General features: G+C 55.5%; 1 protein-coding gene across 1 annotated transcript; it reads left to right on the top strand.

The window, feature by feature from the left end:
• Nucleotides 1–1,516: 1,516 nt before the first annotated feature.
• AMN (amnion associated transmembrane protein) lies at nt 1,517–24,896 on the top strand (the record flags this gene model as incomplete). The annotated part of the gene is made up of 12 exons (XM_082000700.1): nt 1,517–1,559; nt 3,784–3,902; nt 4,013–4,057; nt 13,725–13,812; nt 15,339–15,574; nt 17,166–17,303; nt 17,405–17,513; nt 18,983–19,065; nt 20,045–20,231; nt 21,897–22,071; nt 24,439–24,541; nt 24,786–24,896. 12 exons carry the CDS (start codon nt 1,517–1,519, stop codon nt 24,894–24,896), a joined length of 1,437 nt encoding a protein of 478 aa, XP_081856826.1.
• Between the last annotated feature and the right edge of the window lie 1,921 nt (nt 24,897–26,817).

The raw sequence follows: 26,817 nt of genomic DNA, 5'->3' as shown, positions 1-26,817 counted from the left end.
CTGAGTACCCATGATTTATACTTCTCTCCCCGCTTCTCTTAAAATATAGGACATCTTGCTGCAGCCAGCATTCACCCCGAGAGTCCCCTGGGGGAGATTTGTGAGCAGTAATGAGAGCGCGGGAGCCTTTCACCTCGAGGACATCTCTCCGCATCCAGCTCCCTGCGCAGAAAGTGCTGACTGCCTTTTGGCTGATGCCCAGGCTGAGAGCTGCTGCTCAGGAGCTTTTTCTTTTGGCAATCTGCTCGTGACACCACTGGGCACAGAGCTCCAAGCTTGGGCACCTTCATTTTCCTTTGCAGGGCATGGTGCATCGCCTGGGCTGCGCCAGGGCATCCTGGAGGCAGGACCCCCACTGTTCTTCTCACCCCTGCGCTTGCAGCAGAGGTGGGAAATGGCAACAAGTGGGTGAAGGTTTTGGGAGACAGAGAAAAGATTTCCAGAGCGCGATGGGTCCCTGGTCCCCTACTGCACCCACCCCAGTCTGCCTGATTGGAAGCTGCGAAGTGGTGGGAGCATGAAGGGTGCGATGAGGGTGGCCTGTTCCCCCTCCTGCACTCCCAAATCCTCACTGGTGTCAGGCCAGAGCTTCTCGTGGTTTGTGACCTCCTCCACTGACGTCCCTTCCCAGCACTTCTCTCAGTCTCCTCCTGGGCTCCTGTAAACCCCTGCATTCACGAATCTTCTGCCTTCACCCTGTTTGTACCAGCATTGCCGAAGTGTCCCTGCCAGAGCGGGGCCGAGCCCCCCAGCTCTCCCCATGGCATAGGCCTCTGTCACCATCCCCACGCTGTCCCCTTCCCAGGCTGTCGCTCTCCTCCCATCCTTTTCGTCTCCCTTGTAAAGACACGGGCCCGGACCTGTGCGCAGCTTCGCTCCGCACTGGGGCAGAGGACAGGGATCGTGGGGGTCCTTCCCCCTCCTCCTCCTCCTGCAGCCATGTGCACTGGGCCGCCACCAGCTGCCCCTTCGACCCCCGGCAGCCTCAACAAAAGCAGCGTGGGGCTGTGCCGGCGCTGCCGCGGCGCACGCCAGGTACTGAGCAAATCAGCCGGTAGCCAAAGTACAATTACAAGTTGTCGCTGGGAGCTGCTCTCTTCCAAGAGAGCTAATTGAAAATACATTGAAAGCATTATTAGTAATTACAAGGTGCGAGCGTGCGCGCTCGCCACCCGTTAGTGGGACCTGGATGGGTGGAGCGGGTGCGGGTGGCGGGGTGGGGTGAGCAGAGCTGGGGGACCACCGCTCCCGCCTCCCCACCTCCGTCTGCAGCGGCTCCCCCCGGCTCCCCATGGGCGCCAAGGAAGTGGGGGGCTTGGGAAAGGAACCGAGAGCAAGCTGGCTTCGGGGAGTGAGCAAGGCTGTGGCTCGGGCGGGGGTAAGCCTGCTGCCTGCCCCAGTTTACTCCCTTCTCCCTGCAGCCTCCTCCGGGCTGAGCCGTCATGTGCCCCTGGGGAGGGTCCAAGGTCCGGCCGGGCCAGGGCTGTGGAGGTGAGGGCGGGCAGCCTGCTGCAAAATGAAGCGTTTGTTCTTCCTCCTCGGTGTCCTGCAGCTCCTCGGTAAGCATGCCCAGGGCCCGACCGCCATGGTGAGCAGGGGTGACCGCGGGGCGACTTCCCCATTTCGGGCGCGCTTTTGGCAATCCTGTTTCAGAGCAGAGCTGCAGGCTCTGTCACTTCAGGCGTAACTGTAACGTAAATGGGAAAAGGCATTTCCAGCCAGACAGAGAGAAGGCAGGGGAATGGTGCTGGGATTACCGTACCATGCCTGCTGCACTGCCACAGCTCGCATTTTCCTGCTTTTACTCGAAGCCGGCAGCTCTGCGCTGCAGGACGCGCTCTGTGTTGAATATCCATGTCGCTTTGAAGTTCAAGGACTGCGCTCCCCTGGAGACAAAGCTGATTAAATAGCACGCTGGTATTTCCAGGGCTGCGGCGGGCGCAGGAATGCACATGAAGGGAAAAGGCTTTGCAACGGGAGACCACCCTCCCCAGTCCTAGAGCCCTGGCCAGGGGAGATAAGCCTGATGCAGCCGAGTCGGGACGCAGAGCCACCTCTGCGGTGCGGCGCAGCATGGCGGGGCTCGCCCCACAGGCCTTGCAGCGGCGGGAGCGTGAGGCGGCCGTGCGATGGGGCCTTGCTGCTGGAGCTTTAACCTCTCCGCTCCCCGGCTTCCCAGGACAGGCGGGACACAAGTCAAGCGTAGCAGGGACAGAACAGCTTGCAATTGCTCTCTGGGGGCTTTTTGCTTTCTTAAGCTCGTTTTGACTCCAAGCCGGCAAGGTGCTTATGCCCACAACACTGCAAGCAACTGCCTGAGTCCTGATCTTATCACTGTTACAGGCTTTTTACCGCTCCACGGTTTTTAAGGTGGGTACGGGCAGGGGGTGTTTGCTCTGCCTGAGGGCTCCGTCAGGCAGCGGAAAGCGGAGGCTGCAGCCTGGCGCGGGCTGGGGGCCCTCTGCGCCCCTCAGGCTCCAGCCCCGTTCCTACATCAGGACTTTCATTTGGGTTAAAAATACATCGTTTTCTCTTCGCTGGGACATGGCTACATACAGCAAATGGTCTCAGCAGAGCCCCTGGCAGAGTCAGACAGTGCAAATTACGCTCCAAGGTGATGGTTGCGTGCTGACAAAGCCTCCGCAGAGCTTAGGGAGCACAACCGGCCACATCCCTCCCTGTCATTCGGACTAGCAAGGCCCAGGCTTTCTGCAGTGCCCCTCCCTCCATCAGCTGGAGTCCTTCAGACCCCGCTCTGTCCCCCAGCCGGACCGGGCCGGGGGGTCACTGCGGCCTCTCCTGCCCCCTCTCCACCCGACCTCCAGTGCCTGAGTCCCACTCCACTGCCCGGTCCCCTCCACCACTGGCTTTCTACCTGTTTTGTAGTTTTGTGCCTAAAGAAAAGATGATCCTTTTTAAGAGGAAAGGTTTTTTCTTTTATTCCTTTTCCCTCTCCTCTTTTCTTGTCTCATAACTCACTTGCTCGAAGCCATTTAATTCAGGCTGCTGGAGATTCATCTTGGGTTGAGCGTGCGTCTCCCAGCCCGGCCTGGGCACTGTCAGGCGGGCAGGCGTGCGGCTCTGCTGCGCTCCTGTGAACAGAGCGGGTTGGAGTGGAACCCCACCGCTGCCACGGCCCGTCCCCGGCCAGCGGGCTCGTCCCCACCGGCACCCGCGGGCAGGACCGACGCCGTCCCCACAAGCCCCACTGGGAAGACATTTATTTCCCAATTTGCCAGCGCTTCAGGCTGTAGGACACCACTCAATCCCCCCCTCCAGCCCCAAACACCGGAAACCAGCCCATATTTTGTGCTAGACGTGCCATAGCAAATACCCTTTCACCTCTCGCCCTGCACGCATGGTCCGGCGGCGGTGCGTGCCCACTCCGTACCTCATGGGAACACCAAGGCCGAGGGGTCTCCGCACATTTGGTTAGTCCAAGTGGCAACAAAACCACTGCAATGAATGCTTAGGCACCAGGTGTATGTTATTCTTGCCCATTGCCTGCAAGACCTTCCTGCCTTCTCTCTGCCCTGCCAAGTATTTGTCCCTTACTCCTCTTCCTACCTAGGCAGGTAAAAACCATCACCCAGCCAAAAAAAATCCCCTGTGCAGAGGAGGCACCGGGAGGAACTGCTCAACTGGGAACACGCAGGGGCTGCTCCTGGGTGAAAGATCCCCAGATCTGGCCCAAAACGGCCAAGCCATCTTGTAGCACATCCTGGAGAGGGCTCCCAGTGCCTCCTGTGGGCTGGGTTACACTGGTTTCCCTGTTCCTTCCAGCTGCCACCGCTGCCATGTACAAGCAGTGGATCCCCAACACCAATTTTGAAACAACCTCCAACTGGGATAAAGGCAGAGTCCCCTGTGCCAGTGACGTGGTTCATTTTGAGAAGAACAAGGTATTGGACATTTTAACTTTATTTAATTTTTTGCCAGATGCCATCGGGCATCGGAAAAGCCTGTTAACCTGCTGGGGGAAAGTGGGCTTTTATTTTTGCTTTTCTTACAGGTCGTCTCAGTCTTTGTCAGGTCTGCCCACGCGCTGAAGGACATGGTAAGGCAGCGTGCGGCGGCGCTGGGAGGGTGGGTGAGGGCAGGGCCAGCGCTGGAGCGCTGCCAGCCTGGTGGCACGTCCCCCTGCCCCCCTCTTCAGGGGCTTTGGCATTTTGCTTCGTGGTCCAGCCCAATGGAGGATGCCTCGGCTGGGGTGGGGGACCAGAGTCACAGCAGCCTAGGTCTCGCCGTACCATGCGAACCAAAACAGCCCATTTCTGGGATTACTTTTTTTCGTTAGGGGAGATGGGGGAGAACACCCCAAAAACCACTTTGATGTGGAAGAAATTAAGCTCTCCGCCCCAAAGGAAGGATAAAACCCTCTCCGTGGGACTGAGACCTTGGCAGTAGTTTGCCGAGGAGCACCAACCCATGGCATTGCCGACGCGGAGCAGGCTCTAGCCCCGGGCAGAGGCTGAGTGAAGCTGACATCAAAATAGCTTGAATTGAAAACAAACCATTCTGGGAAATCCCAGAATGTTGCTTTAAAAATCTTCTTTTAAGTGCTATTGGGTTTTGTATTTTTCTGTAGCATTATTAGCCCAGCTGTGGCAGGATGGGCACGACACCCTGCTGAAACGCATGTGTTGAGCGAGATAAGACTGGAGCGTCTTGACTTGGAGGAGTTTCTGAGCAACCTGGTGTCCCCCCAGAAAAGGAGCCCTGCCTGGAGCAGGTTGACAGGCAGCCATGAAGAAAGCATGGGGTCTTGATCCCCATGGTTTGTAGGGTCAAATTTAACAGGGAGGAATTAAAGGGAGAAGCAAACTCGCTGCCCCAACACACCGGTTGTTTTTGGGGCAACACTTATGAGCGAGTCCCAGTGCCGGGATGGCACGAAATGGGCTGGATCCTGTCTGCAAAACCTCCCCTGGACAGGATGAGCTTGCAGCCAAGTTTTCTTGGTTTTAGGGCAGCTTTGCTCTTTTATCAGCCATTAAATCCGAACAAACCCTTGAAATTTATGTGGTGTAATTTGTTCAGGCTGTCTATGCCACTAATAGTTTTGATGCTTTAATAACACCATGTGCCACATTTAGTCCCTCTACAAATATTTGGAGGAGTTACTTTATTTATATGGCATTTTAAATATGAATTTTTGAAGGAAAGAATGTACTGGGAAAATACGTACAAATATAATGTAATAAATGATGTGGAATTTACCCAGAGAAGAAAAGAGCAAAATATCACTGCAGTAGATTTTATTTTACTTACAGATGAATGTATAATATTTCTAAAGTACTTTCATCAGAGACCTGCAAAGTGCATAATTGCAGAGCAGTGTTACTCATTACGGCATGAGCCTTTCACAGCCGAGCAAAGAGCTGGAGAGCCCTGCGGCCGGCTGCGGGAGAGGGAGGTGCAACACAACCTTTGCGCAGCTAACGACGCCCGCGGCTGCGCCGCTGTGCCCATCGCCCGCCGGCTGCTCGGGTGGATGCGATGGGATCAGGCTGCTGGAGTGGCTCATCCCCATCCAAGGATCCAGCGGTCCTTGCGGGAGCCCCAGGGACCCTCTGCTGCCCTGGGGTTCCTCCAGGACCTCACTGCCAGGGAGTGGCTGTGCAGGCTCCGGCGTTACAGTGAATATTATAGTCCCGCCACTGTGCGGGAAGAGAGGAGGGCTGGGGGGACCCAAGAATGAATAAATCATTGCGGCGGCTCCAGCTGCGAGAGCGCGGCACCGATCCCCTCCGGCCAGGGGCTCGCCCCGCTGCGGCGCCAAATTGCGCCGCCTGTGAGCAACCGAGCTCTTACCAGGCTATAACCTGAAGCACAGCTCACGCCTCCCTGCCGAGCATCACCGCCACAACAATTCGCAATGAACTGTCTCAGCAAGTTTCCTAGCGTGGTGGTTAATATTTCTTTTTAATTTCAGCTCAGCCGCCTCCCTCCTGGGCGCCGCCGTGCTCTGTTGTCACCAGGTGATAAGGGGACTGCCAAGATTGGGATGAAAAAGGAATGAAACCCAGCACCTGAGCCGGTCTGCCACTTGTGGGTATGGCGTGAAATTTGGCAACCGGCTGGTTAGAGAATGAATTGGTCGTGAGGCTTTTTGCAGAGAGTCTGGGCCACACCTGTTCGGCTGCCGGCTGCGCTGGAGCATTAATCACTTAAATCAGCAGGAATACATTAAGCTTTAGAGTCACCATGGAGATGCTATACAGCCTTTGGCCAGAAAGAAAAAAAAAAGTGTTGCTTGCTATAGTAGCTCAGGAGGAAATTTATAGCCGGGAAAAGGGCTGGGCTCTCATTGACTGCCCGCTGCGGTGGGCGCGGGGGGGATGCTCAGTGCCCTGCCGATGGAGGGGCGGCGTGAGACCTCCCATCCCAACTCCCCTGCTGAGCAGAGCGAGACCTGGAGTGCTGGGGTTCCTCATGTGCCATTGTCAGCCTCCTTAGACATTTATATTAAAGGAAACACTTCTGTACAGTGAGCCCTCCGGCTCCCCTCCCCATCCATCCCGTGTGGGCACCGGCCGAGTGCCGGGAGCTGCTTTCTCAGGGGGAGGCCGGGGCTGTTGGGGCAGGCAGCCCACCTCCCCGCACAGAGGAAGCCCGTTTGTCACCCAGCTCAGGGGTTATTTGGTCTGAAGTTCCAAGTGGGTCCCTAATTCAGCCACACACTAAATCCAAATCCAGCTTAAGCGTAAGTGACTTTGAAGAACAACCGTTGTGATTAGGCTGGATTTTCTATGGCATTTAGCTGCCTAAAGATGCAGATCGGTATTTAGCCGGCTTTTAGAGGTGCCTGGGAGTAAATCCACAAAAAAGATGGAGGTGCTTAGGGCAAGGTGGGCTTTGGCTTTGCTTGTCTCGCTGCTGGGGCAGAAAGGCTCATCTGAGGGGTTTGGACCCTCTGGCTATGGCTGCGCTTCCAAAAGGAGCCAGGCCAGGGTATGACTGCGGCTGTGAGCCCGGTGTTTGCCCCGACAACACCAGCCCTGGTGCAGCTCGTGCCCAAGCCGGCCAGCACCGCAGCACGGGCCAGGGATGGATGATGCCGCTTGCTATTTTTGGGGCAGGCAGGAGTCAGGTTTAGCCACGTGGGCAGAGCAGCCTCGCTCGACCCCTGTGGTGCCAGGGTTATTTAGCAGAGCCGATGTCACCTTCCCAGCTCTGCCCCATCACCGTGCCCTGCCACAGTGGCGGCAGCTGCCCGTACCTCCTTCCTGCCTGCCTGGTGAGGGGCTGCAAAGGCTGGGCGAGGGTCGGCAGCGTGAGGGGCACTGGGGTCTAACCAGGGACGCCTCACCCAGCCTTATATTTTTAGCTGCCTAATTGTGAGAGCAGAATGTACTCGGCTTTGCTGCAGGATGCTCCGGCTCGGTTCCTGGCAGAGATTGATCTCGAAATGCCAATTGCTCTCCAGGGGCACCGGCTCTAATGAATTGCCACAGTTTGCGCTCGTCCCAGGCACCGGCGCTCCCTCCCCCTGCTTGCCAAACAACAGGGTAACAAGACACCCAGAAAAGGATTATTTTTCCTTCTCCTGAGATGAAGGTAGAAAATTTCATGGGGGTGCCTATGCGCGTGCGTGTGTGCCAGCACATAATTACAAGCCCGAGTCCTGCAGGCTTTTCTCCGGCAGCGTTCCCGGAGGAGGTTTGACCTAGGAAAGGAGTGCGGTAAAACAGCCTTTTACAGCTGCCTCCCCGAGTTTATTTGCTCCTTGCAGGCTAGTTTCCAGCAGGAGGAGTTATTAAAGCCTGCAATGAGTGGAGCAGCTTGCTGGCATCCCTGGCTGGGGCAGTTGCTGGGGCAGTTGCTGGAGCAGGTCTGGCTGTGTGGCTGCTCCGTGGATGGGCTCCTGATGGCCGGGCTGGCTCCCCTGCCCACACCTCAAGCTGCGTTCCAGCTCTCTCGGACCTTGTCTGTGGAGGGAAGTTCAGGAAAATGAGCTGAACTAACCTGAAGTAGATTTGGCAAATAGCTTTAAGCCTCTGTGCATTCTGCATCTGTAACTCAAGATCTTGGGCTGGTTTACCTTAATGTGCTCCCCAAGGGTCTCCTCAACATCCCCGTGTCTCCCCAGGACACCCCATTTTTGCACCCTGCTGGGACCTGTTTGGCTTCATGTCTGGAGATGTGTGCTGTGGGGCTGCAAGTCAAATTAATGGCCTTGTGGAGCTCATTGCTTTTTTTATCCTCTCGTGGCTTTTATTGGGGTCTGCGTGGTGGTTTGGCAAGGGGTGCGCCGGCCAACACCTGCGCGGGATGGCCAGGAGCTGCGACCCCTTTGTGGGGACCAGCAGGAGTGTGATGTTTCGGGAACACAATGTGCCTGGCCACCCCTGTGCTAGGGGACACAGTGGCAAGGCCAGCTTAGGCAGGCGATGCGGGGAGCCTGCACCCCGAAACTCAATGTAAAACGTGATGAGCAGACACGGCAGGGGAACCGGTCCTGTGTTGATGAGAGCGTGGCCGCACGGCTGCCAAAGGACCCTGCCTTGCAGGAGTGGGAGGCAGGTACGCAGGCAGGGGAGAGCAGCCAAGCACCTTGTTAGCTCGCAGAGGATGACGCGGAAATGATGATGCCCCATTGGCACGCTGTGCCTTTGCCTGTGCCCCTGCCTGCTCCGGGGGGGCGAGCACAGAGGGGTGTTATTGCTGGGAGCAGAGGAGGGCTGGTGGGCATCTTCTGCATGCCGCCGATGGGTCCCGCGGAGAGGAGCGCTAGCTTCTTTGCCCTGCTCTGCACGGCACCAGCCTGCCTGTATGTGGGTTTCACGGGGATAAAACCCATGTTTCTTGCCTGGTTTCCTTGAGATGCTAAAGCCCCGCTCCTCTTGGGGGCATGTACCTGGGCAGGGAGCTCTTTGGGCAGCACGGTCCTAGTCGGGCAGCAGGTGACCCTCCTCAGCTCACCCGGAGGTCTTGGGGTGGCCGCAGGTCTTCCTGCCTCACTGGCCCCTCTCGTGGGGGATCTGGAAGAGCCGGTGTGGGATCGGGGGCTATGGCGGGGGCAGGCCGGATCTGGTGGCGGGCTGGGGCTGTGGGGTGGCGTGTGCAGCTGGGGGAAGGACACCGGCCCGAGGATGCAGGTGGGAGCCCCACGCAGGCAGCGAGCCCCGGCAACGCTCCAGAGCTGTGGAAGGGATTCACCTGCGGATGAATTTGGCCCCGTGCCTCCCTGGGGCCTTCAGCCAGCAGCTGAAGCACGCCCACCCAAGCACCCGCACACCCAGCTGCTCTCAGACCCCCCGGCCCCAGTGGGCACTAGGAAAACCCCCGCTGTTCCCACCCGTGGGCAGCAACAGGCAGCAGCTGCGTGCCTGCTGCCCTGGCTGCCGGCTGCCATCTGTGGGCTGCCACTGCCCCAGCAAAGCATGAACTGGGAGAGGTGATACACGAATCGTTTTCCTTCCTCATTAATGCCTGTGGTGGGTCACAGCACTCCGTGTTGGAGAAATAACGCCCTTGCATCCTACCCCAGTGAAGTTTTTCTGTGGGGTGCCACCAGCACCAGCCCCAAAGCTGTGCCCGGGCTGGGTGCCAGGCGAAGGGATGTACCCAGGAGCCATGCGCAGCCCCAACGGCTACCGAGCTGCTTGCTGGTGCACCCATGGGTGCAGCGCTGCGGACCCCGGCGCGCCTGGGCAGTCTCAGCGTTGCACGCAGGGGATGGTGGTACCATCTCTCCCAAGCAAGGACTTGAAACACGTTGATGCTGTGAATTAAAAGCAGGCTGGGGGAAGAGCTGGCTGCAATCACGAGCATGGCTTGCCTGGGTTCAAAGTGGAAATGCCACATTTTTTCCTGTGCTGATGGCGGTGACATGCCAGTCACCCTGCTGCTGTCAGTCATCTCAGCCCGGTGAATCTAGTAGAGTCGGGATGTGCCAGAGACCGGTTCAAAGCCACCCGCTTTGAAAGCCACCTCTCAGGCCTTTGCTTTTTTTTCCTTTTGCATTTTGGAGGTTAGTTTCATTTTCATTTACGCACTGGGGCCACGGGATTTCTTCTCAGTGGTGCAATGCTGGAGGGGGTCTTTCCTCTTTTTTTTTTGCTGACTTTGATGAGAAAAATGATGACTGTGTTTCAGTTGTCATGACACTTGATAATGATGACCGAGAAGCTAAAAGTCATTTATCAGTATCAGGGATGGGAAATGACTAATGGGACTCTAAGCTCGCTGTATTAATGGCCCTGGAGTACAGGTTGGCAGGAGCAAGGGAAAGCAGATGAAACCGCCAATTTTTGGCTCTGGTCCTTTGGTATATGTCATTGCTCCGTTCAAAATGTATTTGGAAAGCGGCCCAGCCTATATGCAATTTCTATACTAAACTCCCAAATGCAGAAAGCCATTGCCCAACAGGAGTCTCCAGTTGTCCTCTGCAGTGAGCTGAGATGCTTAACTTAGGAAAAAAGAAAGGACAAATTATTTACAAACTAAGATCCATTGGACAACAGAGCCTCCTCTGAAATGCTGTCCAGTGGCGTGCATCTCGGGGAGGGCTAGGAGTGGATGGGCAACATGTCCACTTTGGTGGGCAAGGAGCTGTAGCTGCAGGGACCAGCCTCAGAAATTCCTGCAGTGAAGAGAATTACAGGGCTCTTCTTGCACCTCATGTTTGTGGAGATGAGGTTGACTCCATCCCGCGGCTCACATCATGTCACCTTACATTTTAATTCCAGAGCTGGTGCTAACAGCTTTTGGGCAGTCCTGGAGTGCGAAGGGGTCAGCGGCTGGGACACCATGTGTGCTGTGGGACTCTCATTTCCCTGCCACACTCACTCACATGCACAGCTTCCTCAGGGCTTGGGAAGTGCAGCCAGCCTGGGGTTTTGGCCTCAGTGGTGGCGATGGAAGCTGCATCTTCTCCAGAGATCCCAGAGGCCAATGTCTCCAGAGCCCTGCGCAGGCGCTGCGGGTATGGGGCAGGTTTAGCATGAGGCATTTTCTCCCACCTCTCCCTGTGGGCAGGATTGGTGCCGTGCACCGCTGACCCTGCGTCTGCTCCGCACCCCACCCAGACCCCGCTGACCCTCGCAAGCACGGCAGGATGTGACCTCAGTTGGTCGCTGGACCAGCATTTGTGCATCTGTATATGCACATCTGTGTGTATCTCTAACCAGCCAAGCCCCACCGCATCCCTGCTCTCCCCACACTGAACTCAGCCATGCCGTGTGAATCCTTCCCAGGTTTTCCTTGCTTTGCTTTGTGCGTAATGCAGGCACAAAATGCTCCTGCATTGCTCCCTGGAGCAGCATGAGTGATGCCGCTTACAAATGTAGGCACATGTTTGTCTAAGTGTTGTCTCAGTGGCTTTTTTCTCCCCCTAGTTAATTTGTGAAGACTTGAACGAACAACCCCCTGAACAGGAAAGCTCATTGTGTCCTGCATGGCCACCGCAGGGCGTGTGGGAAGATCTGACCCATGGCCACAGTCAAACTGTTTGGTAACAACAGGGGAAAGAGCTGTCGGGCAGGCAGCGATGATCAGGGACTTCTCCATCCGGTGGTCTTGATCCAGACATAACACTCACTAACGCCAACTTCTGCAGCCTGGGAAAGCAAGCAGAGGCCAGCCTGTCATGGCCCTGCTCTGTCACCCATCACCTGCAGCTGCTGTCCCATTTCCTCCACCCAAAGATCCCTGCCCTGGTGAAACGATCCCCTGCATCCCACCCAAAACCCCACCCTGAGCAGCTCAGCTGGACCCCAGCAGCCAGCTGGCCACCCTCCCTGCTTGGCCCTGTCATGCCAACAAACTGGGCAAGAGGCAGCGGTGAGGGTCTCCAGCCTGAAATGGCCCAGCGGGCTTGGGAGAAGGGACTTGGCCAGCAGTGCTGCTGGTACCTGCCCTGGGTATAGATGTTACCTGACCGCTCCAAAGCGTCCCACCACCCATTCCTGTGTGGGCTCACAGTAAATCAAGCCAGGGCACTTCTGAAGTGAAGCACCTTGTGAAAGAAGCTGGTAGCATAGACCTTGCCCAGTTCAAAGCAGGCCAAACCCTGAGCCTCAAAATGTCACTAGACACGGCTTTTGTATCTGCAGCTAAAGGGCACATTGCCATTCATATCCTGGCAGACCTTTCAGCCTCTTTCAGTGATTCAGTATTGGAAAAATTGGATTTACTCAAGAGTATTAGAAATTCAGAGAACATGATGGTGTGGTTTCCAGTTAGGTATGATACATGCTGTGGTCTGCAGTGTCCGTAGGCAAAGGCTTCTTCCTGGCTGGTGGGGAGACTCCATACCCTTGGGACAGATGTTGCCCAGACCTCAGCTAGTCACCTCATCATCCCCTCTTGTCCAGCCCAACATACAACATTGCTGGGTCTGAAGCAGATGGTGTCCAGGAGCACTGCAGGGCTTTTCTTGGTGACACCCTCCTGCTGCTTTCCACCCTGGCTTCTCACGGTTCCTGAACCAAAAGGGAGACCTGGGCTATGGCCTTCAAAGCACTGCACCACCAAGGCACTAACCTTCTAAACAGCTGCCTACAGCTTGGGGGGTGAGGAGCTTTTTGCCATATCCACCCCCCCCACCCCAAGGTGATTCCTCAGGCCAGACTGCCCCAAGGACAGAGAGCTATCCCAGCCACCCACAGCAGTCATTCATAAGTCTTGCTTTCTCTAACCTACATGCATATTTAAAGACAATTAGTAGACGAAACCTTAAAATCCCATCTAATGTGCTTCTTCCTGAACATAGGACCCAGTGCATCAGCATAACATAGTCATGGAGGGCTTCCAGCTGCTGTCTGGGGAGTGATGCTAAAACCCTCATAGATAGAGTTAGAGGAGAAGGGAGCTTTGAACATTACTCACTCCTTGACATGTGAAAATATTGGGAAAACCTGACTTTCTTTCTGGCAATTTCTAAATGTAAAACGATGAGCTGGGCTGAATAACCCGTGTGCTGTGAACAAGTCACCTCACTCCGTCGTTTGCCAAGGCCTGTCCTGGAGTTGGCAGTGCCGGCTGGTGACCCGGGTGGCCGCAGCTCCTTGCCGAAAGGGTTCCCATGGCAGAGCTGTGCCTGTGAGGTTTGTCCTTGTGCTGCTGAGCAGAAGCCTGGCCAGGCTGAAGCCAGGCAAGTGCGGTGACCCTGACTACCTGTTGGTGATGTCCTACCCAAGAAGAAGAGGGTCTAGCTATGGCAAGCTGTGCCAAATGCCGCTGTGTGCTTTCCTCAGCTCCCACTGAGCACGAGTCCACTAGCTGACACCTCACCAAGCATTGCTTGGGCCCCCGAGCTACTTTATGTGGGGTGAGCACAGCCCCCAGAGGTGGGAACCCATTAAATGAGGGGATCTCTGGGCTCTTGCAGAATAAGGTTGGGTTTTTCATGGTGTACCAATGTATAAAGCAATTCCTGAACTGCTGAAAGTGTGTGCAAGAGGAGGAAGGAGCTGCCAAAAGAGCTTATTTTACCTTTTCCTTGTTCTCGCTTCCCTGAACACTTCATGCTTTTCTGTGTTACTGGAAGGTAATGTCAAAAAGTGCCTCTCCCCATTGCAGCGTCCCCATCTGTAAAAACAGGAGCTGATACTTTCCCATTAGCGCGGGGCATGGCGAAGGTAACTCCTAATGACTGTAAAGTGCCTTGGAGACAGTAAGTGTAATAGGCAGCCTAATAATTAGCACTATTATTTGATTACAAGCCTGGGTGGCTGGCAGCGGGACCACACAGTAATACTCTGAATGCCTTCATCTAGTACCTGCCCCTGAATGGAGAATTCGTGCTGGCATCTGGTGCAGGATTCGCAGCTTTCGACGGCAGCTGGGATCCAGGCTGTGACTCAGGTATTTTGTGCCCGTCAGCCCCTGACTAATCATGCAAATTCAGCCCTAACGCTTCTACAAAGGTCTTTGCTGTCCCACCTCAGAGCAAAGTGAATCACGCCTCTTTTAATACCTACCTTTTCTTTGATGACCTCCCTCACATCAGATCTTTTTTTCCTGCTAGATCACCCGTCTTCTAAAAAAGTAATTATAGTAGGGAAGCCTTTGAAGTTGTAGCAGAGAGGCAAATATTGTTTGTATTTTACCCTGCTTATTAAGCATGTAGCCACATCAAAGCCCTCATTTTCTTTGCCATGGTATTTCTAAAGAAAACTGGTTAGGAATTACACACCAGTGAGCTGAACCACAGCCGTCGCAGCGAGCTGGCCTTTGGCTCAACACACAGAGGCATTTCGGCGTGAGTGCATCCTTCCCTCTCCTCTTTGCCCCCAGCCCAGGTTTGCCGTGTCTGAGACAGCAGGTTTGTTTCATCGGTGCCTGTTATTAGTCTGAAAGCTGTTTACTAGCGAGATGTATTTTGGGCACTTAAGAGCTACATAACACTTTCAGTGGCAAGTAACTTTTTAGTTCGGCCGCAGGAAAGGAAGAGTCCAAGAGGAGCACCTGTGTCTGCACTCTGACTGGCAAAAAAAGAGAGAAAAGAGAGAAAAAGCCCAAACGTGTCTGCCCCAGAAAGGACTGTCATCAGGCTGTCTGGAGGCACTCCAAAATCCTTCATTCCTATAATTTTTCTGCGTTGGGGCTGTTTGCCCCGCATCAGAGATGCTCCGGCAGCTGTCTGAGCTTTGCACTGGACTTTTCTTTCTGACCATGTGCTGCTCCTCCTCTGAAATCAACAGGCGTTTCTGGGACAACTTTCACAAATGGGGTTTTTTAAAGCATGATTTTAAAATGAATGCAAATAATTCAGTCAATAAACGCCCGCCTGCTAGCTGAATCGGTAAAGGTTCAGCTGTCGGGGAAGGGTGAGAAGGAAGCAGGGCACTGCGTGATGGTACTTACCATCACACTAGCAGGGAAATGGTTAATGGTTAAATAATGAACGGTGAAATGAGGCACTGGTTTTGGGGTTACCTGCTGCGGGGAGCAGGGCCGGTCACGCTTCTGCAGACCTGCCAGGCTGCTTGGAAACGGGGACATGAATTACACCCATTTTTATCTGGATTGGCTGTTACTGGGCATTTGGGCAGCTATTTTCCTCCCTAACCGTAAGGGTGAGCTTTAAAGAAGTGGGGAAAAGACGTCCTGTGGGATCTGGGGGCCGGAGGCCTGCAGCCAGAAGTGGGGCCCGGGCTGAGCCGCTGAGAGCCCAGCCCCGAGCGCTGGACAGCCCTGCCGAGCTCCGGGAGGTGCCTGTGGCAGCCATGCGGGGAGACGATGCAATGGCCGGCCCTTCGCTCCCTGCCTGCGGGGTGAGCTCCTCCGCTTTGGGCCAAGCACTGCCTGGTTTCACCAGCCCAGACGCATCCATCGGGGCTGTGAATTTGGGTCTGGGTCGCTCTCGACCTTTCCTGTTGCTTTCTCAGGTGCGACAGTGAGGTTTGCCGATGCTGAGCACCATGCGTGGTTCGACCCCACGCTGTGGCAGGCCGTGTCCCCCGGCAGGGACCTGGAGCCAAGTGGGCATATGTTTTCCGTGGACGAGGAACGTGTCCCATGCCGCTACGACGATGTTATCTTCCAGCCCGAAACCTCCTTCCGGGTAAACGTCGACTCATCGCGGCAAGTGATTCATCTCCGCAGCATCTCTCTCATGGGCCAGGTAACGCTGGGATAATGAGAAACCAGCTCGACGCCTCCTCGCCATGGTCCCAAAGTAGGTCAGGAGAGGAGGGACCAGCCGGGGGTGGAGGAGCAGTGGGGTGCGGGGAGATGGGGCACTCTGCTCCCAGCCCCATGCCAGTGCAGCTTCACGGGCTGCTGCCGCTGCGGATGGCCTCGATGATTTTTCTCCTCTACCGGTTTGTTATCGCCTCCCTCCATGCAGTGTGGGAGCGCAGGCCGTCTCACTATTCATGTTAAAGAAAAAAGGCCAATGTGCACGGGTCAAACCGCCGGCAAATGGCATCTTCTCTGGCACCGAGGGGCTGCCCCCTTCCCAGGCACGTGTCCGCAACCGTGCCGCGCAGGGACCCTCTGGGGACACCTCCCTCCCGTCCCCAACCTTCACGTGGCCCGTGGCCCGGCGATCATCGCCCGGTTTCGCTTCGGTACTGCTCTTTAATTGATTGGAGGGATAATTATAGAAACGCTGGCAGCCTGCTGTGCTCCAGCCCGGGAATCAGGCGTGCGACGAGCCCCGTCCCTGGCTGGTTGGAGGAGTGAAAGATCACAGGCGCTGCAGCAGTAAACACGGGCTCCTTCCAGGACTGGGAGATGCGGCAGACATTTCATAAGTTATTTATTGCTTCTACCACTGTGCTGCCTGGGATCTGCCATTTCAGGGCCAGGCATTAGGTAACTACCTGCTTTGTGAGTAATAACCTCAGTTAGTGTCCGGGGGGGTGCAGCGAGTCTGGACAAGGCAGGACCCCGATGGAGCTCACCAAGGGCATATGTAGCCCCAGGGATGCAGAGCTAGATGGTCCTGGGTGTTCAGAGTGACGCTGGTCCCGCTGATGCCTGGGGACCACCCCATGGCACATCATCCCCCCCAAGCCCCCTCACTGCAGCTGGCCATGCCTTGGGGTGAAGGCTGCTGCTGAGCGATGAGATGGAAAGAAAAGGTGCTTTTTATTTTTCTGATTGTAGCATGTTTCCTAAAAATTGGCCTTATAAGCTACTTTGTCCCTTTGTTGCCAGCCAGCTCCTTGCTCTGTGTGGGGTATTTTCACCCCAGGGCCTGAGAAATCTTCCTGCTGTGTCAGGACATGGAGAAGCCTCTCACGGAAGACAGAGGGTGAGGGAATTACCATCGGCTTGATAGGACAAGGCTGGTCAGTCCAGCTCAGCCTTTGCTAATGCCAAGCCTACTGAAACACTTCCCAGATTGAAGGAAAACACCTCATATCCAGCCCCCTTCCTCCCAGTAAAAAAAGCTGATAAATTTAATTCTCTGGGACAGCAGAAAGAGGGTAAAGAAGAAGGAAAAAAAAAAAAAAGCCCAGCCATCTCATGATTCGTTTGTGGTCCTTTTTCTTGGTTCTAAATTAGAGTTTTTCTGTTGGCCCTGTGGAAAAGCCCGAATGGGTGTAGCGTCAGGGTTTTCCTGATGCGCTCACCACCTTGGTGGGGCTGCCCCAAGCTGGCCATCAGACGTGGCACGAGGCATTCGGGCGGCTAGGCCGGGTGCCCGGGGAGAGCTGGGGCCTGGCTGGGGATATTCACCGGCTTTGCTGCTCTTCCCCACGCAGGAGCTCAGCAGCCCCGAGGCCTGGGCCGGGTACCTGCGGGGTCCCTCTGCACCGCTGCAGTTTCACGGCAATGGCACTGTCCAGGTGACGGGCACCGGCTGTCCCGACAAATCTGGCTGTGCGTGTGGGAATGCCCCGGTGAGTCCTCCTCAATTGCTGAGTTGCAATTCAGCGGGGTGCCATTGCATTTGGGGGGTGAGAGGAGGGTGAGGGACTGATGTTGCTCTGCTCTCCTTTAGGATGGCCACCGCATCTGCGCAGCCCTGCTTAGGGCATCCGGGAGGCAGTGCCCAGCACCAGCATGCCAGAGCCCTTTGCAGCCCCTTGGCCACTGCTGCAGGGTCTGTGGTGAGTAGGGGGGCACAGCCCTATTCCTCCTTACCACCACGCTGGCTGCCCCAGACCCCTTCCCCTGGCTCTGTGGGGGAACGCCAGGTATGGGGGATGCTGCTGGTCTGGGGTCCAGGTGCTTGTGGGCTGAAGTTTTGCTGCAGCACTGCTCCTGTGGGTCCCGTCTACATCCCATGTGCCACCCTCCCAGGGCATCTCTCTGCACCTGAGTCAGGGCAATCCCAAATACAGATATGGGCTGGGTGATAAGTCGATTGAGAGCAGTCCTGTCTTGGGGGTACTGGTGGATGGAAAGCTGGACATGAGCTGGCAATGTGCGCTCACAGCCCAGAAGGTCAACTGCATCCTGGGCTGCATCAAAAGCAGCGTGGCCAGTAGGTCAAGGGAGGGGATTCTGCCCCCCTGCTCAGGTGGGGTCTCATGAGAGTGGGAGTGCTGTGTTCAGCTCTGGGGCCCTCAGCATAAGAAGGACATGGACCTGTTGGAGAGGGCCCAGAGGAGGACTACGAAGAGGATCGGAGGGAGGGAACATCTCTCCTAGGAGGACAGGCTGAGAGAGTTGGGGTTGTTCAGCCTGGAGAAGAGAAGGTTCAGGGGAGACCTTATGGCAGCCTTCCAGTACTTAAAGGGGGCCTATAAGAAAGATGGGGACCGACTTTTTAGCAGGGCCTGCAGCGATAGGCCAAGGGGTAATGGTTTTAAACTAAAAGAGGGCAGATTTAGACTAGATAGAAGGAAGAAATTTTTCACAATGAGGGTGGTGAGGCACTGGCACAGGCTGCTCAGAGAAGTTGTGGATGCCTCATCCCTGGCAGTGTTCAAGGACAGGTTGGACAGGGCTCTGAGCAACCTGGTCTAGTGGAAGGTGTCCCTGCCCATGGAGTGGGGGTGGAACTAGATGATCTTTAAGGTCCCTTCCAACCCAAACCATTCTGTGATTCTATGATTTCATGAAGCATCAGCCTGGCTTTTGGGAGCCTGTTGGGAGAGTTGCAGCCTTTTGTCCCTGCCTCTGGTTTATCCTATCAGGATTTCACAGCTCGTCAGGCTAATAAGGCTCTGCTGAGTTTATGCAGTGGAAAACACTCAGAGGAAATGCACCTTTTTCACTGTAATGTCAGCAAGTTTGTTTCATTTCATTTAAAATAAAAACATGCAGATTGTCAGTGTTCCCTCTGCAATGGGTGCTTCTCCATTAATCTACCTGGAAGATTGCTAAAGGGAATTTTTCATGCACAATTGTACCTAGATATTTGGTACCAAACCCAGTTGATAAAAGGACCAGTGAAGGAGGGAAATGTTTCTAGGGGCTGTGGAGCCACCTCTCCCGAGCCCAGCCAGACCAGTTGCACGGAGGTACTGGAGGGCCCCCAGTGCCTTTCGTGGCAGTCAAAGCTGTGCCGTGGTGGCAAGCTCTCTGCCCAGGCTCAGTGAGCCTGTCGTGTCTGTCTGTTTTCGGGCTGCAGGAGCCACCATTAGCCTGGATTTCACACCTGATTTTGACCTGCAGAAGTACCGGGACAGACTGGTCCAAGTCTTGCTGAGCCAGGTATGTCAGCCTGCCAGGTCAGTAGGGTCTAATGAAACCGCAAGCCACCGGCCACCTCTGCTGATGACTTGATGCTGGTGGGGCTGTCTGGGGGGTCCCAGTGATGCAGGGGGTTCAGCCTTTCTCCCCACCACCCTGCTGGGCTCACCCCCCACATTTTGCCTTTTGGATGTGCCAATTTGCCATGGGGGTGGTACAGCCTCCCTTGCTCCCCACCACTGCCACGCTGTCCCGCTCAACGTGGGGCAGGAGCAGCTGCTGGCATGCAGATGGGGAAGGATGCAGGGGACCTTGCTGGAAACCCTGTTCTAGAAGACACAGGAGGTTAGCCAGGAGGTCAGATAACATAGGAGGTGAGCCTATGCGGCTGGGATCAAACAAACCTGCTGCGGCACATACTGTGGGCTCTGGGAGATCGTTCCCAATGCTGGGCTGCTTTTGATTCCCCAGTAGGCAAGCACTGGGCAGGTTACTGGCACTGGTCAGCACTCAGATGCATGCTCTGCAAGGCATCACTCCACGCTGCTGCTTGTCAGACACAGCGTGACATCCATCCTCCTGGCTGGGAGCTGTGGGGAGGAGGCATGCTCCGAGTTACACCGGGAGGGTCGATATCGGAGTATTGCTCTATTGATCCCCAGTTGAAAGCCTGCTGCCTGCCCTCCTTACAGCCATGCACATCTTAATACAGCGTTTAATGGGCGTACTACACAACATTTCTTTTCCGGCGCGCTCGCTTCCATGGGGGGATACTGTGTGCTGGATGCTGGTCACAGCTTGGAAGGGAGGAGAGATATGAACCTCTCATCTGGGAAACCTAACGGCACTGTGGTAACAGGGATGGCAGCTCTGTGATGAGGCTCACACAGAGATTTATGGGTGGGCCTTGTTGGTGTATCTATCATGGCTGTCTATAGAGGTGACTAATTTCAGCTTACCGCTCTCATGGGCTTTACTTGTTGCTTTGTGTTTTGAAAAGCCCAAGTACACCAGTGTGCGGATGGCCATATCCAAGGTGCACAAAGCACAAACCTTCCTGGGAGTCATACCCCAAAGCTCCACTCCCTTCATCCAAATTGTGCTGATCGATGACGAAGCAGCAGCGCAGACCGGTACCGCTGCAGAGCAGATGGCTGCAGACATCATGGAGGACATAGCACAGCATGGTAAGGATGCCGTCCTCCTCGGTGGCTCCCCCACGGGTGCACCTAAAGTCACCGCTGTCCAGAGCTTCTCGTCCCCCACCAGCAGCCCACATGGCAGCCCTGTGTCCCTGCTTTTTCACCACAGAATCACACAGGAATTACAGAATCACAGAATCAATAAGGTTGGAAAAGACCTTTTAAGATCATCAAGTCCAACCATCAACCCAACACCACCATGCCCACTAAACCATGTCCTGAAGTGCCATGTCCACATGTTTTTTGAATACTCCTCATGATGGTGACTCTACCACATCCCTGGGCAGCCTGTTCCAATGTTTGACCACTCTCTCAGTAAAGAAATTCTTCCTAATATACAGTCTAAACCTCCCCTGGCGCAACTTGAGGCCATTTCCTCTCATCCTATCACTAGTTACTTGGGAGAAGAGACCAACACCCACCTCACCACAACCCCCTTTCAGGTAGCTGTAGAGAGCGATAAGGTCTCCCCTCAGCCTCCTCTTCTCCAGACTGAACAACCCCAGTTCCCTCAGCCGCTCCTCATCAGACTTGTGCTCCAGACCCCTCACCAGCTTTGTTGCCCTTCTCTGGACACACTCCAGCACCTCAACATCCTTCTTGTAGTGAGGGGCCCAAAACTGAACACAGTACTCGAGGTGCAGCCTCACCAGTGCCGAGTACAGGGGCACTTCCCTACTCTTGCTGGCCAGAATTAAGAGGCAGCTTAGTTGAAGTTCCGTGAGTTGAACACTCCTAAGGTCCTTGTCTTCATTCTGGTCCAGCACACCTCTAAGACTTCCTAAACACACACTCCGCGTTTCTAATGATTTCGGTAGTGAACTTTGCTTACCCAGAAGTTTTACCATCTTAATCATAGTAGGACAGTGGTGTGAGCAGAGCAGAACCGCAGGATCAGACTTATCGTCATCAGGATTGTCAGGGGCCTCTGGAGACCATCTTTCCCCCTCCCCCTCTAAAAGCAGGTTGCCCAGGGCCGTGTCCAGTTGGGTTTTGAATGTCTCCAAGTATGGAGACTCTGCAACCTCTCTGGGCAACCTGTCCCCACATTTGACCATCTTTGCAGTAAAACAGTTTTCGCTTACGTTGCCGTGGAATTTACAGTATTTCAGTCTGTGCCCATTGCCTCTTGCCCTGCACTGGGCACTGCTGAGAAGAGCCTGGCTCAGCACTTCAGCTGTATCTCACCAAGGCAGAGCAGAGGGGAAGGGTCGCCTCCCTTCACCTGCTGGCAACACTCCTCCTCATGCAGCCCAGGATACCATTGTCCTTCCATGCCATGTCTGGCCATGGTCAGGTTGGTGCCCACTAGGACTCCCAGGTCCCTCTCTGCAGAGCTGCTTTCCAGCCGGAACGCTGCATGTGGAGGAAGCCATGTAAGCTGGCAGATGCCGATGAGCATGTAGGTCACAGCCAGCAGACCTGATGGTTCTTGTATGAGTAGCAGACCCACATAAGCTTGTCCCAGTTGAGTCCACCCAGCTCTGTATCCCACCCCCAGTCCCCAGGGAAAGGTGATTAACCAGGCGAGCAGCGCCAGACCCAACTGCAGGCTCCTTCTGCCCCATGTGTGAGTTGGGGTGCTATGCAGGTGTGGGGGTGTGTTGCCATGTCCAGTCCTCTCCTCTCTTTCTTCCTGCCCTTTCCCAGGTGAAGCACTTGGCATTTCAAGTGGCAAAATGGAGGTGGCCACTGGCAGCGCTTTCAGCGGGCAAGCAGGGAGCCACGCATTGAACATGATCACAGCGGGGACGGTCTTGGGGCTACTCTTCAGTCTCCTGTTGCTTGGAGGGATCTTCTTTCTCTACAGAAAGGGAAAGCTAAGGTAGAGTCGAGGTTTCTGCTGGCAGCATGTTGCCAGGCTTCCCCTGCCTGGCAGCAGCTGTCATCCCAAGGCTGTCCTTCCAGGCAGCCTGGTGGCACAGAGGCATGCAAGGCTGCCCAGAGCTCCCATGGTGGTGGGCATGGCTGGGTGGCTTGCTATTCCAACGTTACTAGTACATAACATCACAGAATGGTTTGGAGTGGAAGGGACCTTTGAAGATCATGTAGTCCACCCCCGCTGCTGTGGGCAGGGACACCTTCCACTAGACCAGGTTGCTCAAAGCCCCATCCAGCCTGACCTTGAACACTTCCAATGATGGGGCAGCCACAACTTCTCTGGGCAACCTGTTACAGTGTCTCACCATCCTCATACTAAAGAATTTCTCCCTTATATCTAATCTAAATCTACCCTATTGTAGTTTAAAAGCATTGCCCTCATTGTTCCTCAGAGTTTATTGGAGGTGAGGTGGCTGAAAGGCACTTCTGTACTCTTGGGCTGGGAGGATTTGCTTCTTGGTGCCATGTGGCACGGTGTGCTCTGGCGGGAGTGAGGCTGCCATGGCTCGGTTGGAGCTCCACACAGCCTGGTCGTGCTGCCCGGGGACATCTCCTGTTCCTTGTAACTGTGAGCTTGTAGTCCTCCTGGGGGATGGAGGACTGAAACTGCTAGCTGCTAAATAGAAATCCATCAAAATAATTCAAAGCACTTGTCCCGTGGCTTTGTAGCCATGAAAGGGAGTGACAGCATCCAGAAGCAAATGCAGCTTCTGGTACATTAGTTGCTCACGCTGCGTGGAGAGTGGTGTGCAGGTCCCAGGGGAGGGCCGGTGGGGTGCACGGCACCTGACCTCACCGCAGCAGGGAGCTGGCCCTTCTCCATCATCTTTTCCCCTCCCAGTTTGGAGACAGGCTCCAGCAGTGAATAGGGCATCCTGGCAGCACCCACAGCCAGCACTGGGGGCACCCACCTCTGCACCACACTCGTGCACCCACCTTCACGCAGGGCCCTGCCTCTCCCAAGGAGGGTTTTGCAGGATTTATTGGCAGACATCTTTGCATGGGGGGCTGTCCGCTGAGCCGCTATGGCTCGTCTCACCTACTTGGCCACGGGCAAACAGGATGGACCCTACACTTTGTATAACCAGGAGGTGGGAATTGCTTTAATTTGTGTGTGCAAGGTGCATTGGTGTCTGCCAGGACATGCCGGCCATGTCCAGGCTCACAAGTCAGGTTGTTTCTTCCCTCCTGGTTCCTCTGCCGGGGTTTTCTTGCCGCGCAGCAGCGGCCGTGGCCAGGGATGCTTGCCCTGCCGCTCAGCACATGCTGACATGACATTTCCTAGCAATAAACCCGCGCCTTCATTTAATTTCTAAATAAAACTCCCAGCCCCATAATTGCTGCTTGATGATTTATCTTCCACTGACACTTCTTTGGACGCCGGACAGGCCTTCGAAACCAGCTCCGTCAGCAGCGGGAGGGAAGTTCATGTAGCTACAGGAGACAGAGCTGAACCCGAGCCCAGGCCACGTCCCCAGCTGACCCACTCCTGCTGTGTGTCTCTGGGTGGCTCCAGGGCAGGTGCCCTTTCGGGCAGTGCTGCCGAGCATCGTGGAGGCATCTGGCACTGGCAGGGATGCTGCAGGTTAGGCAGGTGGCTCTGGGAGCCTACAAACAAGTCTGCCTCCATGCAGCAGTGCCGTCCTGAGCACTAGCAAACCAGTGAATGCAGCTTGTTTCCGGTGAAAAGGGCCTGGTACAGCCTCCCTGCAGATAACACAGCTCCTCCGGTTGCCTCTGTAGCGCCTGTGCCACAGTGGGTACAGGTACAGGTGGGTACACGTACCTGTGGTGACGTGTGCGGACCCACTGCTGAGCCCAACCACAGCAGGTGCCTGGTGCAGGGGATGAGATGATGCTCAGTGACTGGGACCCTTAGGATAGGACTAATGAGGAAAATAATAAAAGTGGTGATGGTGATTAAGATGATAAAATGTTAATATGATAAAAGTAATGATAAAAGTAATTAGTGCTTGTTGAGATTGCAGTGGGAACAGGTGTCAGCTCTTGTGGCAATTCATTTTAGGCCATGGGAGGAGAGCAATGGTTCCAAAGTGAAGCCTGTGCAGGGGTTGTCTGCCTCTGACAAACTCTTCCCTCCAGGATGCAGGTCCTAGGTGTCCAGGTTTAATGGTTTCTGCTGGATAGGGCAGTCTTTCCCTGGGAAAGGGTACAATCATCTCATTTCAAAGACAGCCTGAAGTTTTGCATTGTATTTTCCCATCCACCTCTTGAAAATGCAGTGTTTCGGCTGGGGGAGCTGGCTGGGATGGGTGGGATGCTGGTGGGTGATGCCCAGGTCTCTCCCCAGGCTGCCTGCCCTGTGCCTCCCCCAGCCTCGAGACAGAGCAGAGGACCTGGCGTCCCCTGCACCAGCCAGTGACAAAGGCTTCGACAACCCCATGTTTGATGTGGTGAGTTGCCACTGCCTGGGGACACGGGGATGCCTGGGGCCATGGGCAGGAGGTGGCGGGGCCCCAGCCAGGACCCTCTGGAGTGCCAGTGGAGATGCAAGCCAGGAGGGGTTTGTGGGATGGTCCCATCCTCCCATGGGTCACCAGCTCCTTGGCTGCTGCAGGGACTCAGCGCTGGGTGGGTTTTGCCAAGGGTTTTGCTTCCCTTCTCCATCAGTTTCTTTTCCCTCCCTCACTGCTGTAGGAGCCACCAAGCACTGACATTGGAGAGGAGATGCTGCAGGAGATGGCTCCCAAAGACCATCAGGTCTTCTACCTCAACCCTCTGTATGATGCAAGCGAGACGGAGACCTGATGACATGGCCTCATGCTGGGGGATGCCACCACCTCCCTGGGGACACCACCACCTCTCCAGCCCTCACAGCCCCTCACGGCACTCCTGGTGCGATCTAAACCACAAGCAAGCAGATCCCACCTGAATAAAAGTGTCCCAGTGGTGAAGGAAACCACAGCAAACCTTCACTGTAAGGGCTCAGCCACATAGGCATTGCCTCCGTGGTGTTGCTTCTGGGTTTTAAACTGTATTTTGTAGTTATCAGTCCTTTCTAGACAGTTCAACACTGAGATTTGGGTCTCAGGTGATATCTGGGGAAGCTGGGGTCTAACTTAGCACCCCGCTCTCTAGCCAGCACCGTGCTGGATTTGCCCAGGGCGTGGAGCAGGTTGAAGGCTGCATCCCCAGATGTAAGATGGAAATTCAGTGCTTAAATTAATTTCAGAATGTGGCCCAGAGCCTGCAGAGCTTGGACCTGTTAGTTGGGTTTAAAAGGAAATTATTTTGCTTTCCAGCCGTGTACTCGGTGCCGGAGGATCTCTGAGCGGGGTCCCCCATTCCTCCTCGCTGGGACCTTGCTCCCGTCCGCCAGGCGCTGACACAGGGCCGTCCTGAGCAAACATTTCCCTCCCCTTTCCCCCTGCTGAGCCCCCTGAGCTTGCTCCTTCCCCCTGTGCCTGGGCTGATGGTTATAAGACCCTCTTGGACCTACCTGGGGATTTATCATGTCACTCCCTGCAGCAGGAGCACACTGCTTCTCGCGGTGCAAGGGGAAGGCGGTTGAGTGCCCATGTCAGGGCTCCCCGGGGAGGGAAGCAGGCAGGAACTCATTGGCTGGGGCCAGTCGCTCTGGCCTGTCTCTAACGAGGGTCGTGGCAGCGGCGGCACCGAGGGGCCTCGTTAGCGGTGGCGTTTGCGGCCTGGCATGTGTCAGATGCCCTCAGCTGCCTGCAATGTCAGGCAGCGCTTTGTCACAGGAGCAGGTCTGATGGGTGAGGCTGAAATTATGGAGATGTATGCAAATTCATGCAAATTTAGTCTCTACTGGGTTTTCAGTAGGGCTTGTTGGCATATTCCATAAGGAAGCAGCTATTTTAAGTTTATGATATTTTGTTCTAGTCTCTGGAAGACATAATCCCTTCTCAAAGGCCTGGGAATTCATCATTAGGCGCATCAGAGCCCTGATGAAGGGTGACAGGCAGCACACGGCGATGAGACCGGCCCTGCCGCCCTGCTGCCGGTAGAGAGACCTCCGGCACTGGGCAGTGCAAGCAGGCAGGACACAGCGCAGGAGCCAGGCAGGGCACAAGGCCACCTCCAGGCCCTGGCTGTTGCCAGCGTTTTGCAAGCCAGGGCAGAGCTGGGGCCAAGAGGCCGTCTGCGCTCAGGGCCACACGGTGGGGATTTCACCATGCACGTCTCTCCTGAGCGTGTCCCCTCGGCAGTACGGGGGTGAGAAGCCAACCTGCCCGGGCAGGAGCTTCTGCCGCGGCTGTCGGGCACTTGGTGCTGAACGAAACGGTCACCAGCTGGGTCGGGTCAAAATGCAGAGGCAGCCACCGGCTGGTGCAGGCAGTGGCTGGCACTGCCAGGCTGGGAATACCCAAGTCCCACCACGTTGGTCCTGCAACAAAGTCGTCTCTGTGGAGAGCAGTGACCCAGGGACAGGTCCCCAACACTTGCCCCTCAGCACGCAGCACTCCATGATGTGAACCCCAGGGACACCCCCCACCCCGCAGCTGGGGGGCCGGTGCAGGCACGGTGCAGCATGGTCGGCCTGCGTGTTGCTTGACGGCAAGGCGCTGGTGCCACGATGTTACCATGGAGTCTGCGAGAGCAGCCGCGGCAGCCGCCGGCTGGGCCTTGCTGCAGAGGGGGCATTTGGATCCCGACGGGTGTTTTACTTGCTGCCTGTGCGAGCCTTTTTGTGCTCTCTTCCCCT

The sequence above is a fragment of the Phaethon aethereus genome, assembly GCF_964289735.1.
Source record: "Phaethon aethereus genome assembly, chromosome: 5".
In the NCBI taxonomy this organism is placed as follows: Eukaryota; Metazoa; Chordata; class Aves; order Phaethontiformes; family Phaethontidae; genus Phaethon; species Phaethon aethereus.
The sequence above is the reverse complement of the archived record's forward strand: the minus strand, read 5'-3'. Positions and strand labels throughout refer to the sequence as shown.